Consider the following 12310-nt stretch of genomic DNA (forward strand, 5'->3'; position numbering starts at 1 on the left):
CTTAAGACGACTATGGAGACTTCTTTAAATGGCCTTTTCTTACTAGTATGTTACTGTACAATGAAATGTCACAGGGTCGTTTCTTTCCCTGAGAGTACATAGTCGATACAGAGCTTGCCTCCAAATTACAAGATTTGGAATGCAAGACCACAAGATGAAGAATTGTAAAAAGCTAGTCAAAGACTGTTTAAAACAGCATTTGGTATATTTAGAAAATAGAATGAAGTGTTTGTTGGACGTGGATTAAATTGATTAAGTCTACATCGCAGAAGATTTTTAACTCATGTTTGACTTTATTTCTAAAAATAAATAATAAAATTTTAATAAAATACTTTACATCTATTTTCACAGTGAAAATTGAAATAAAATTTGAATCATTATTCAAGTGTATTTGGCAAACATCCCATGGCATATATTAAATAATTTGCACATATTAGGTGTTCTTAGTAAGTATAAACAGTGGGTCTGCACAGTGTATCATCATCCTTCCGTGACAACTTAACTATTTCTCATAAAGACGTCTAACAGTAGTCAGAGAGAGGACCAAGGAAAGCTAGGGCAGTGTAATACAGTGGGAGTTTGGACTTTCTGTTGTAGCAATTACAGCCATTAGAGCAACTGGAAGTTACTCTGAACTCTTCATGGCTTGAAGTTTTAATTTTGTCCAATTTTAATTTGCTATGTGAGAAAATAGATGCTGCCTAGTTATCAGCAGGAAGAGTGAGGCTCACACTGCCCATCCTGCTGTAGGAGTGTGAGCACACTGTGGGTCCCACTCACTCACACTGCCCATCCTGCTGTAGGAGTGTGAGCACACTGTGGGTCCCACTCACTCACACTGCCCATCCTGCTGTAGGAGTGTGAGTACACTGTGGGTCCCACTCACTCACACTGCCCATCCTGCTGTAGGAGTGTGAGCACACTGTGGGTCCCACTCACTCACACTGCCCATCCTGCTGTAGGAGTGTGAGCACACTGTGGGTCCCACTCACACTGCCCATCCTGCTGTAGGAGTGTGAGCACACTGTGGGTCCCACTCACTCACACTGCCCATCCTGCTGTAGGAGTGTGAGCACACTGTGGGTCCCACTCACTCACACTGCCCATCCTGCTGTAGGAGTGTGAGCACACTGTGGGTCCCACTCACTCACACTGCCCATCCTGCTGTAGGAGTGTGAGTACACTGTGGGTCCCACTCACTCACACTGCCCATCCTGCTGTAGGAGTGTGAGCACACTGTGGGTCCCACTCACACTGCCCATCCTGCTGTAGGAGTGTGAGCACACTGTGGGTCCCACTCACTCACACTGCCCATCCTGCTGTAGGAGTGTGAGCACACTGTGGGTCCCACTCACTCACACTGCCCATCCTGCTGTAGGAGTGTGAGCACACTGTGGGTCCCACTCACTCACACTGCCCATCCTGCTGTAGGAGTGTGAGCACACTGTGGGTCCCACTCACTCACACTGCCCATCCTGCTGTAGGAGTGTGAGCACACTGTGGGTCCCACTCACACTGCCCATCCTGCTGTAGGAGTGTGAGCACACTGTGGGTCCCACTCACTCACACTGCCCATCCTGCTGTAGGAGTGTGAGCACACTGTGCATCCCACTTAGAGATTCATTATTTTACTTCTGTTAAAGCTCTCTGTTTTCTTGAAATAGGGTCTCACTGAAAATAGAAAACATTAAGTATTTTGTGAATTATCCTGTCAATTAGCATTTTCTGTAATTTAGAATAAAATGTACCTTACCATGTAAATTAATTTGTGCTGTTTAAACCCTCCCAGATTTGTCAGAGATTTTATAATCTTGTTATATTTTTCTTCCTATTTGTACTTCTTCAGTTTAGTATTCTCACTTTGTAAATATAATTACATATTTAATAACATTACCAAAAATGGTGATTATCTTTTAAGATTCAGTATGAAAGAAATGAAAGACTCCTAGGGGTTATGTGTGGGGATTAAAGCTTAAAATGCTACTTGAAATCAACCGTTTCAGTTGCGCAGACTTTGCTCTCCTGGCCGGTGTAGTCTCTGACCTTACTTTCAAGTGTAGCATTTGAAGTGCTTGTTGAAGTGTTAACATACCAGGCATAGTTCTGTCCTTGGGGTTGAATGAAACTGACTAGAGCTGAAAGGATTCCCGTTTTGTTCTTGATACAAAATCTGAACTTTCGGGAGAATGTTGGTTGGAGCATCTGGGAGGCTGATTGTCTGTTTCCTTTCCCTAACAGCAGGAAATTCTTTACCATTACCCAGCGTCAGAAGCATCTCAGAAGCTCAAGAGCGTGAGGGGGATTTTTCTCACACTCTGTGACATGTTGGAAACCGTAACTGGGACACAAGTCACTAGGTAAGAGTGTTCCATTCTTTCTTCACGTTCTCGCCTTTACTTATCTGTGGTAGAAATCTGTCCCTGTCTGTGACAGCGCTCTTTTGAGCTGTGCATTCGTTTCAGCCAAACGTTGATTTTTATCTAGAGTGTATGTTTTTAATTCAGCTACAGGTCTCAGATTTCCCAGCATCATTTAATTAACAAAGATGGCTGTTGACCCGTGGTTGTAATTCTTAATGAAAATGTTGTCTTTGAAATGGCAAGATGGCTCCTGGGTAAAGGCGCTTCCTATCAAACCGGTCAAGCTGAGGAGAAAACAGACTCCTACAAGTTGTCCTCCAAGCACCACACTCAAGCTGTGGTACATGTGCACACATGTGCACACCATGTACACACACATACACACACACTGTAATTACTTTAAAAGAAAGGGTTTTTTTTGTTTTTTGTTTTTGTTTTTTTTTTTTTTGGTTTATCGAGACAGGGTTTCTCTGTGTAGTCTTGGCCATCCTGGACTCACTTTGTAGACCAGGCTAGCCTCAAACTCACAGCGATCCGCCTGCCTCTGCCTCCCGAGTACTGGGATTAAAGGCGTGCGCCACCACGCCTGGCTCTAAAAGAAAGTTTTATCTTTTATTTTGTTTTGTTTTCCTGTGTTTCTCTGTTTCCTGTTTCTCTGTGTAGCCTTGGCTATCCTGGACTCCCTTTATAGATCAGGCCGGCCTTGAACTCACAGAGATCTACTTGCCTCTGCCTCTGAGTGCTGGGAAGTTTTAACTTTTAAACATGGTATTAATATGCATCTTAGCGTCCTTGTGTTTTTACTATGATTGTCAAGCCACTAAGAAATATGCTGAAATTTTCACATGGTTAGAAAATATCCTAATTTTACAGTAATGATAGAGAAATACAGAATGTGCCTTAGGAGGGATATTCAGAACTCAGTGTCAAGTGAACTTTATATGACAAAAAGACCGATGAAACTATAGTCTGCGCAGGGCAAGTGGCCTTGGGTGCATCTTTAGCATTGGGGGGAGGAAGCTGGGGGGGGGGAGGAGAGGAGGGAGAGGGAGGACGAACTCCAGCGCTGAGAGAACGCACTCCGCACTGAGTTCCCAGGCCTGACTTGGATGCCGAAGCTAAGTTATGGCATGAAGAGCTCAGAGCTTTTGAGTTTTGTCTTTCATAAATTATTACAAATAATTTTTCTACTTTAATATTTTAGTAATCTAAACTTCACCAAGAAAAAAAGTTTGTTCAAATTTTAAGAGCTCCTGTGTTACTGATACGATCTGAAATGGGATTTTTCCAGATTTTACCTTTTGTTTTCTTATTTCTTGGTAAAAATTACACTTAAAAGTTTTAGAAGGTGTAGGATGTATAAAATAATGGAAAGAATTTACTTGTTTTCCTAAATAAAAGTTAAGCATAAATCTGACTTTTTATATATAGATACACTGATTACATATTTGAAGACAGCGGTACTTGAGACTTCATTTCATACATAAATTTAAAATATAAAAACAGCTTTGTTAGACCTCTATTTATTTATTTGTTTGTTTATTCTTTCATTTGTTTATTGCAGGGAGCAAAGTACTCAGACCTGCCAATTAAATACTATATGCCACTGAGCTATGCCCCAGCCTCTCTTTTTATTTTTTTTGACAGCTTCATTTAGCTATAGTTCATAATTCATACAATTTACCGAGACTTAAAGTGTATAAATAGAAGCTGGAGAGGTGGTTGAGAGGTTAAGAGCACTGGCTGTTCTTGCAGGGGGACTGGGTTTGGTTCCCAGGACCCACATGGTATCTCAAACCATCTGTAATTCCAATTCCATCTTGAGGGTACCAGGTGAGCATGTGGTTACACAGACATACATGGATGCAAAAGAACCATACACATAAAATTAAAAAACAAACAAACAAAACAAGTAAGTCTGGGGTTTTGTTGTTGTTGTGTTGTTTTGTTTTGAAACAGTTTCCTTAAAGAACCATTCTGGCTGTCCTGGAACTCTCTCTGTAAACCAGGCTGGCGTTGAACTCACAGAGATCCACCAGCCTCTGCCTCTCAGGTGCTGGGATTAGAAGGTGTGTGCCACCACACCCAGCTAGTAAGTATGTTTTGTTTTTGTTTTTGTTTTAAATGTACAAGTAAATAGTTTAAAGTCTATCCATAAATATCGGCGATGGTCAATGTCCAAGTATTTTTGTCACCTTAAAAAGAAACTCTGTGTCTCTTGTCAACCTGTGGACTACAGCTCAAGCCCCTGGTACCTCCTGGCTTGCTAGCCTTGCCTCACAGATTTTTGCAGTAGCCATTTCAAATGAATGAAATCATAAGATGAGTGCTCATTGATTTTTTTTTTTTTTAATTTTAAAATGTTGTGTCTGTGTGTGCCTTTGTGAACATGAGTGTAGGAGTCTACAGAGGCCAGAAGCCTCAGCTTCCCTGAAACTGGAGTTACAGGCACCTGGATGTACCTGACATGGGTGCTGAGAACAAAACTCACCATCTGGGAGAGCAGCAAGGGATCTTAACTGCCAGGCCATCTCTCCAGCCCTTACAGTAATGGTCTTTAGAGAAGTTTAAGGTTTTTCATGTAGGCTTGTTCTTTGTCTTTCTCTGCTGTGTAAGTTAGATGCTGTTTTACTTAATAGTTAGATTTTGTCAATAATGGTAAGACATGAGGTAACTGTGTGCAAGCAATAAGGGCAGCTAGGCAAGCCTTTTTGAGGAAAAAAATAAATGAAAAATGTTATCTTCAGGGTTCTTTAACAATATGTGTTTCTTGCTGCAAATTCTTTTTTTTAAATTGTAATAGTGTTACTATGATATAAAAGAGGCTAATATTTGCCTAAACATAAATGTACTTTTAAACCTTAACTTAAAAATAAAGTTTGAAAAAAATCTGTTTAATAATTCATATTTAAAGTAACACTTGTGTTCTCCAAATTTCCATAGTTGGTCACTGTTTTCTTTGTAATCTTCTTCATGATCATGTCTATACACGGGCAATCCCACAAGTCCTATGGAATTAATAAGCTAGGATGGAAAGTCTTTTAAAACTACTAAACTGTGTGTAGCTACAAAACATTTCACACACACCCGAGTTTGAGACAGGGTCTCACTGTGTAGCCCTGCTGGCCTGGAACTCCCCATGTTGCTCAAACTGGCTTTGAACTCATAGCAAGCCTTCAGGCTTAGCCTTGTGAGCTCCAGGGTTGTAGGCATGTAATGCTTCTACATTTGTGTGTCCTGGAGGTTTGGAGATAATTCCAAATGTATTCTTTGTTGTCACAAAGCCCTGTATTTTCTGTGTGGTAGTGAGATATGTGCCAAGAATTTTGCTTATTAAGCAATTCAGTTCTTAAATTATACCATGTGTAACCTTTTAAGAATTTTTTATAACTTTATAACACTTAAAAGTTATTCTAACCACATACTGAATTTATGTTTTTCTTAGCTCATCCCTCCATTTAAATGGGAAACAAATTCATGTTGCTTACTTGAAAGAATCTGACAAGTTGTTGTTAATTGGCCTGCCTGCTGAAGAGTGAGTTGCCATCTTTTTGTTTATCTTCAAATAACATTTTCTGTAACTATGGTAACAACAAAAAAGGCAAAATAATGATAACAAAGCCTGCCTTGGTACAATTTGTCAAAAAGCAAACTCCTGGTGGTGGGTTCATGATCTCAGGGTGCCTGCCACACTGGGGAAGTAGTGACTTGTGTCTTTAGGGCTGCATTACACACAACAGAGGTAGCTGGGTGGGGCGTTTTCTTCTGCTTAAACTTTACAAGAATGTGGTTTGGGCTTCGTATGCTCACACTGTATTCAAGCTAGATAATTTAGGGGTCAAGGCTCAGCACAGGATATTTTGCCCAGATGTTCGATATCTTTGGTAATTAATAAAGTGACTCTGCAATGTTGAAGTGACATCCTGCCCCTGGGTGACCATTCACTAGTGCTGCGAACACCCTCTACAGCTGAGTAAACTGTGCAAAAACATATAAGCATAAAGGCAGCTTGCTCCTTTGGGGTCTGTGCCATTCGATCATGTCACAAATGAATAACTGCTTTTTTTTTTTTTTTAAGAGTTCCTCTTCCTAAGCTAAGGAACATGATTGAAGATGCCGCCCAAACCCTAACGTTCATGTACGGTTCTTTAGACAGGTAAGTGTTCCTCTGGAGTCTGTTGTGTTGAGTCACAGTTCTGTGTCTTCCTCTGTGCTTGGCAGTGCTTCTCACTTGAGGAACAAGGCTCTTGGTTTCCTCGTGTTTTCTTCCTTTCTTTCATTTTTAATTATTTTCTTTCCAGACAGGGTCTCTCTGTGTAGCCCTGGTTGTCCTGGTCCCACTTTGTAGACCAGGCTGGCCACGAACCCACAGAGATCTGCCTACCTCTGCTTCCCAGAGTGCTGAGATTACAAGTGTGTGCCACCGCAATAGGCTTCATTTATTTATTTTTTATTTAATCCAATTATGAATTAATTTCTGAGCCAGGATCTTGCTGTGTAGCTCAGACAGGCCTGGGCTTGCTCTGTAGCCTGGGATGATGAGAGCTCATGATTCGACTACCAGGTGCTGGGGTGTAGGCATGAACTGCCACACCTGGCTTTCAGGGGCCCCATGAAGCTATTTCTAAGAACTTCCACATTATACTCCATAGTGCACTATGTGGAAACTCATGAAAACAACTAATTACTACAGGATATAGTGATTACAACAAATTCTATATTATGATATACAGTAACCAGTACATACTGGTAATAGGTGTTCTCTACCAACAGAATGAGCCAATTCAAACTGAATTAAAAGTATAAAAGCAGGGTTATTTGGGACCACTCTCAGGTGGACCCACGGGTCTCAGGTGGACCACTCTCAGGTGGACCCACGAGTCTCAGGTGGACCACTCTCAGGTGGACCCACGGATCTCAGGTGGACCACTCTCAGGTGGACCCACGGGTCTCAGGTGGACCACTCTCAGGTGGACCCACGGGTCTCAGGTGGACTACTCTCAGGTGGACCCACGAGTCTCAGGTGGACCACTCTCAGGTGGACCCACGGGTCTCAGAGAACAGGGCCAGGAAGCCACCATGCAGACGAGATGGAGAGATGTGGCACAGAAAGAGAGAGCGCATGCTCAGAGAAGAGAAATGCAGGAAGAGAGAGAAAGAAAGGGCACGTGGTGCGCCTGCCATAGCAGGCGATGATGTAAGCAGTTGCTAGGTTTCTGAGAGCAGCAGTGGAATCGCCTGTATACTAACAGGGTTACAGTTAGTAGTCCCGGGTTTGAAATCCAACAACCAGTTCCTTTCTTTAGAGGCAAATATAGGATATTTCTGTATAGCATATAGACAAGACTAAAATTTTAGGTACATTTTTGTGTTTTCTTTGCTATTTTACTTTCCCCAAAATGTTTCTTTATTCAAAAAATTAATTTAAAATGTGCATTTAGCTGGGCATGGTGGCTCACATCCATAAGCCCAGCATTTGAGAGTCTGAGGCAAGAGGATTACCATAAGCTCAAAGCTGGTTTAGGCTTTGTAAGGAATTTCCAGGCCAGTCTGAATCACAGAGCTTGTCCCAAAAAAAAAAAAAAAAAAGGCAAAACAAAATAAACAAAGCACCATTAGTTGAAATCAGGAACACAGTGTGGAATGTTAAGGTGCTGCGTTGTGTGTCCGTTCACGTATCTTCTGTGAAACATGAACGTGCTTTCCAATTTATGCATGCTTTCTGTTGCTCCTTGTCTGTTCTTTATCCTTTGGCAGGCTCATAAGTCTGTAGTCATGTTCAATCCTCATTACTCTCCTACCTCCTCATCCTCCTTCTGAACCCCTCTTTCCTCCCAACAAGCCCCTCTTACTTTCATGTCTTTCGGGCAACACTGAGTTTGTTACGGTTGCTTGCAGGAGCATTTACTGGGAACTATTTCCTAGAGCACGGGCAACTGATCAGTGACCATCATCTGCCAGCACTCCCTCAGGGCACCGCCCAGCTGGGCCCAGTCTTGTTTAGGCCTTGTGCAGGTAACAGAGTTGAGGCAAGGTCACAGGTGCCGTGGCCCTGCTCTATGCAGAAGATGGCTTTCCGCTGCACATCTCCCCCCATGCCCTCTGACTCGCACATTCTCCTGAGATGTCTAAGTCCTGGAGGGAGGGATGATACACATGTCCCATATAGGGTCGAGCATTCAGCCATCACTTGTTCTTTGCACTGTAGCCTATTGTAGGTGCTTCTTGGTTTTTAATCTTACAATATAATGTGATACATATTTCCTTATTTGAAGGGAAAAATTGAGGTAACTGTTAGTCATGAATGTACAGTTATGACTGGAAAATATTTTTCTCCAGTGAAATTTCTTCAGGCTCTAGTGCCTTTGGGGCCTTAGCAATACCTCCATTAGAGTATACCAGTATAGAAACTAAAAGACAATTTATGCTTTTTTCCAACATGGTGGTATCTCTTTCTGATTCTCTGTGGTGAAATCTCATTGGTCGCTGTGCTCAAAGCACCATGGATGAACTTCTGTGATTGTGTCAATCTAGAATGTCATTTTATTCATCACATTCTCTGCTGGAGGAACCTGTGAGGAGGCAGGTCCCTCCCAGGCTTGATTGTTTACCAGGAGCTTCCAAATGAATGAGGTGCAGAAGGCTGGTCCTCCAAACACAGCACCTTGTCCCTTTACTAGTAGGATTTTAATCGATGAGGAATGAGATGGTGGTATTAATTGCCTTTTTAAAGTTATGTTAGTGTGACAAACGTTGCTGAATTATGCCCTAGTTGAGCTGTTTCCACAAACTGCGATTATCAGATGCTAACTTTCTGCAAGAGATTGCATGCATGTCAACAAACTCCTGAAGTTGTTGTGTGGTCCCCAGAGTGTGTTGAAGGCAGAGGGGCCTTGTTTCTCTGAATTTCACCTTCTGTTGATATGAAAATATCTCTATAGTCCTTGTTCAAGTAGGACTTTGAAGGACAAACTAAGAAACCAAATGGAATATGGCTGTGTTCTTTAAGAAGCACAGGGATGTAAGCAGTTACTAATAGACATTGAGCTTTTTTCTATAAAACAATTTCAAAAAGGTTTTTAGAGGTCCAAAGTCATAATGATCAATTAAAAGTTGCGAGCTAGTTCCTGTTAGTGTTATGATCAAAATAAAGCTATAGTTCCTTTCATTGCCCCCCACTAATCCATCAGCAAGTCCCAATCTATGTGTCGAAAGTGCATCTCCACTCTGTCCATTCCTCTCTGTGTACCATCTTCCTGCCCAGCAGCTGCTCCATGGTTTTACCGTAGCCTGCTGCTGGGTCCCTGGCTTTATTCCTGCTACAGTAATAAGCTCATGTGAAGCAGGTAGAATGGCCAACATTATATCTGGGCCCTACCTACATACCTATCTGATCAGATCTCAAGCCACACCCACCCTCCCTTATACATTCACAGCCTTTGCCCCGCCCTAGACTCTACACTTCCCTCCTGCTGGATCTTCTTTATACCACGTTATTAACTTAAATGGCCAATTTTCATTGTCTTTCTTGATCATTGACTCCAAACAGCAAACCGGCTGGGCATGAAGTTGCATATCTATAGTGACAGCTCTTTGTGAGGCTGCAGGGACACGTGACCGCACAAGTTCAGGCAAGCCTGGACAGTGTCACAAGATCCTACCTTTAAAGTAAAACTATAAATAAAACACCTGACCAGTCATACCACCCGTCTGTCATCGCCTTGCCTTACTTCATCAGAATGCGTGCTCAACAGGGTTCATTGTCTTTTGTCTGATTTTATTGCTGTCCTACCAGCAAAGAGCACAGTGGTGGGAACAAAGTAGGCGCTTAAATATTTGCAGGATGAGTCAGTGACTATTGCTTCAGCAGGATGTGAGCCAGGCATTGTTTCATCCTCTGAGCTGTTCTAAGGAATAGTCATGATTAATGCTGGATTGCTTCTGCATGTCGGAAATTAGCTATTTTATCTCAGTGCCCTCCCTCTCTCTGTGTCCCTTCTTCCTTCTTCCTTCCTCCCTCCTTCCCTCCCTTCCTCCCTCCCTCCCTCCATTCCTCCCTCCCTCCAATGCTTGTGCCCTCCATTGAAGAGAAGAACATAGCTCCTTATTTTGTATTTCCTGTGTACTCATAATAGGCACAATAGGATGTGTGCAGTGACTGTTAGGTGATCTAAAAGTCAGTTGGATCACGTTAACCCCAGCTTGACATGGAGACCAAAATTCAGAGAGGCCTGTTGATTGTTCTTAAGACAGCTGCCTCGTAAGAATGACTCAAAGCTAAGTCCATTTACTACAGAGGTCAGAATCCCTTTCCTATCCTCTGTTACCTGAAAGACACTGGGAGTTGTAACTGGCCAGAAGACAGAAGAAGGAAGTGTGTGCTTCAGCACTTCTCGTGCATGTGGCCTCTATGCTGGCCCAGCAATTCTTCCCTGGTGTCCTCTTAAATACAGAAAGTGCATTTCTTTTTTCTTTTAATTTTATGTGTGTTGGTGTCTCTCTCTCTCTCTCTCTCTCTCTCTCTCTCTCTCTCTCTCTCTCTCTCTCTCTATCTCTATCTCTCTGTCTGTCTCACTGTCTCTCTCTGTCTCTCTGTCTCTCTCTCTCTCTCTCTCTCTCTCTCTGTGTGTGTGTGTGTGTGTATGTGTGTTTGTCAGATCCTGGAGTTACAGGCTGTTGAGCAGCCATGTGGGTGCTGGGAATTGAACCTGGGCCCTCTGGAAGAGCAACCAGTGCTCTCAACCACTGAGCCTCCTCTCCTGCCCCCAGAAAGCTTATTTCTTAATGCCCTCCTTCAGTCACACTACAGCAGTGGCTGTAACAAGGAGAGCAGCAGGAAGAGGTGCCAACGTTGGGCAGAGGCAGCCCCCTTCAGCTAGTTAGCGCACTGGGTCATGGACCTCTCCACAGGTTTTACTCACTTCCAGCTCCCGCTTCTCCAGTGCCTTTTGCCAGGTGGAGAACACTCCTCGCTTGGATCATTTCTTCAGCTTGTTCTTTCAACGAGCTCTTCAGCCTGATAAATTACATCTCAGCGCCAGCCCCAGTGCTCAACAGTATGATGCAGCCAGTGCCGTGCTTTTGGACAACCTCCCGGGAGTCCGTTGGCTCACACTTCCACAGGAACTCAAGGTAATCTTAGGGGTCCTAAGTAAGAGTCAAAGCCATCTGCCTTGATCTAAACTGTGAGTTTTCTCAGTTTCTTTTAAAATTATTTTTAAAAATTTATTACTTGGAGCAGTCCTGCCACTGTGGTGTATACAGAGTGTATACATCCCTCTACCTCTGTACAGGTTTCAAGATTGAACTCACTGACCCCCCGCCCCCCCCGTCTCTCTCTGTCTCTGTCTGTCTGTCTGTCTGTCTGTCTGTCTGTCTGTCTCTCTCTCTCTCTCTCTCTCTCTCTCTCTCTCTCTCTCTCTCTCTCTCTCGGTGTACATGTATCTGTGTGTGTGTGTGTGTGTGTGTGTGTGTGTGTGTGTGTGTGTGTGTTTGAGGGTTATAGGTGAAAACTCAAGGCGCTGTTCAAGTACAAGGTCCATGACATAAACTTTAACAAATGACCCTTAAAAATAGGAATTGGGTCTCTCATCATATTTTATATTTAAGCTTTCCAAACTCAGAATTCTTTTCAGAAATATAAGATGTATGTCTTACTTGGCAATTTTGTGTGTCTCTGATTTTATAGCACAAGGTCAGTTTTTATTTCTGTACAGATGAAAGGAAGAGATATAGAGATAGATAGATAGATAGGTGGGTGGATAGCTAGGATATATAGATATTGTTAGATATATAGATATAATTTATTCACTTTACATCCTGATCGTAGCCCCCTCCCTCCTCTCCTCTAAGCCCTACCACCCTCTCTCTTTCCTCTATCCCCCCTCGCTTACTCCTCAGAAAAGGGGAGCGTCCCACCACCACTAACCCACCCCGGCACATCAAGTCAC

The 12310-nt window shown here is 42.8% G+C and overlaps 1 protein-coding gene across 1 annotated transcript in view; it reads left to right on the forward strand.

The window, feature by feature from the left end:
• Nucleotides 1-12310, forward strand: part of Intu (inturned planar cell polarity protein) — a 63831-nt gene that overhangs the window by 29513 nt on the left and 22008 nt on the right. Inside the window, exons 5-8 of the mRNA XM_051157090.1 lie at nucleotides 2239-2357; nucleotides 5806-5895; nucleotides 6439-6516; nucleotides 11303-11492. Of these exons, the coding sequence (XP_051013047.1) occupies nucleotides 2239-2357; nucleotides 5806-5895; nucleotides 6439-6516; nucleotides 11303-11492 (477 nt within the window). The remainder of the gene's footprint in view (nucleotides 1-2238; nucleotides 2358-5805; nucleotides 5896-6438; nucleotides 6517-11302; nucleotides 11493-12310) is intronic.

Source organism: Acomys russatus, chromosome 15 (genome assembly GCF_903995435.1).
Source record: "Acomys russatus chromosome 15, mAcoRus1.1, whole genome shotgun sequence".
NCBI lineage: Eukaryota > Metazoa > Chordata > Mammalia > Rodentia > Muridae > Acomys > Acomys russatus.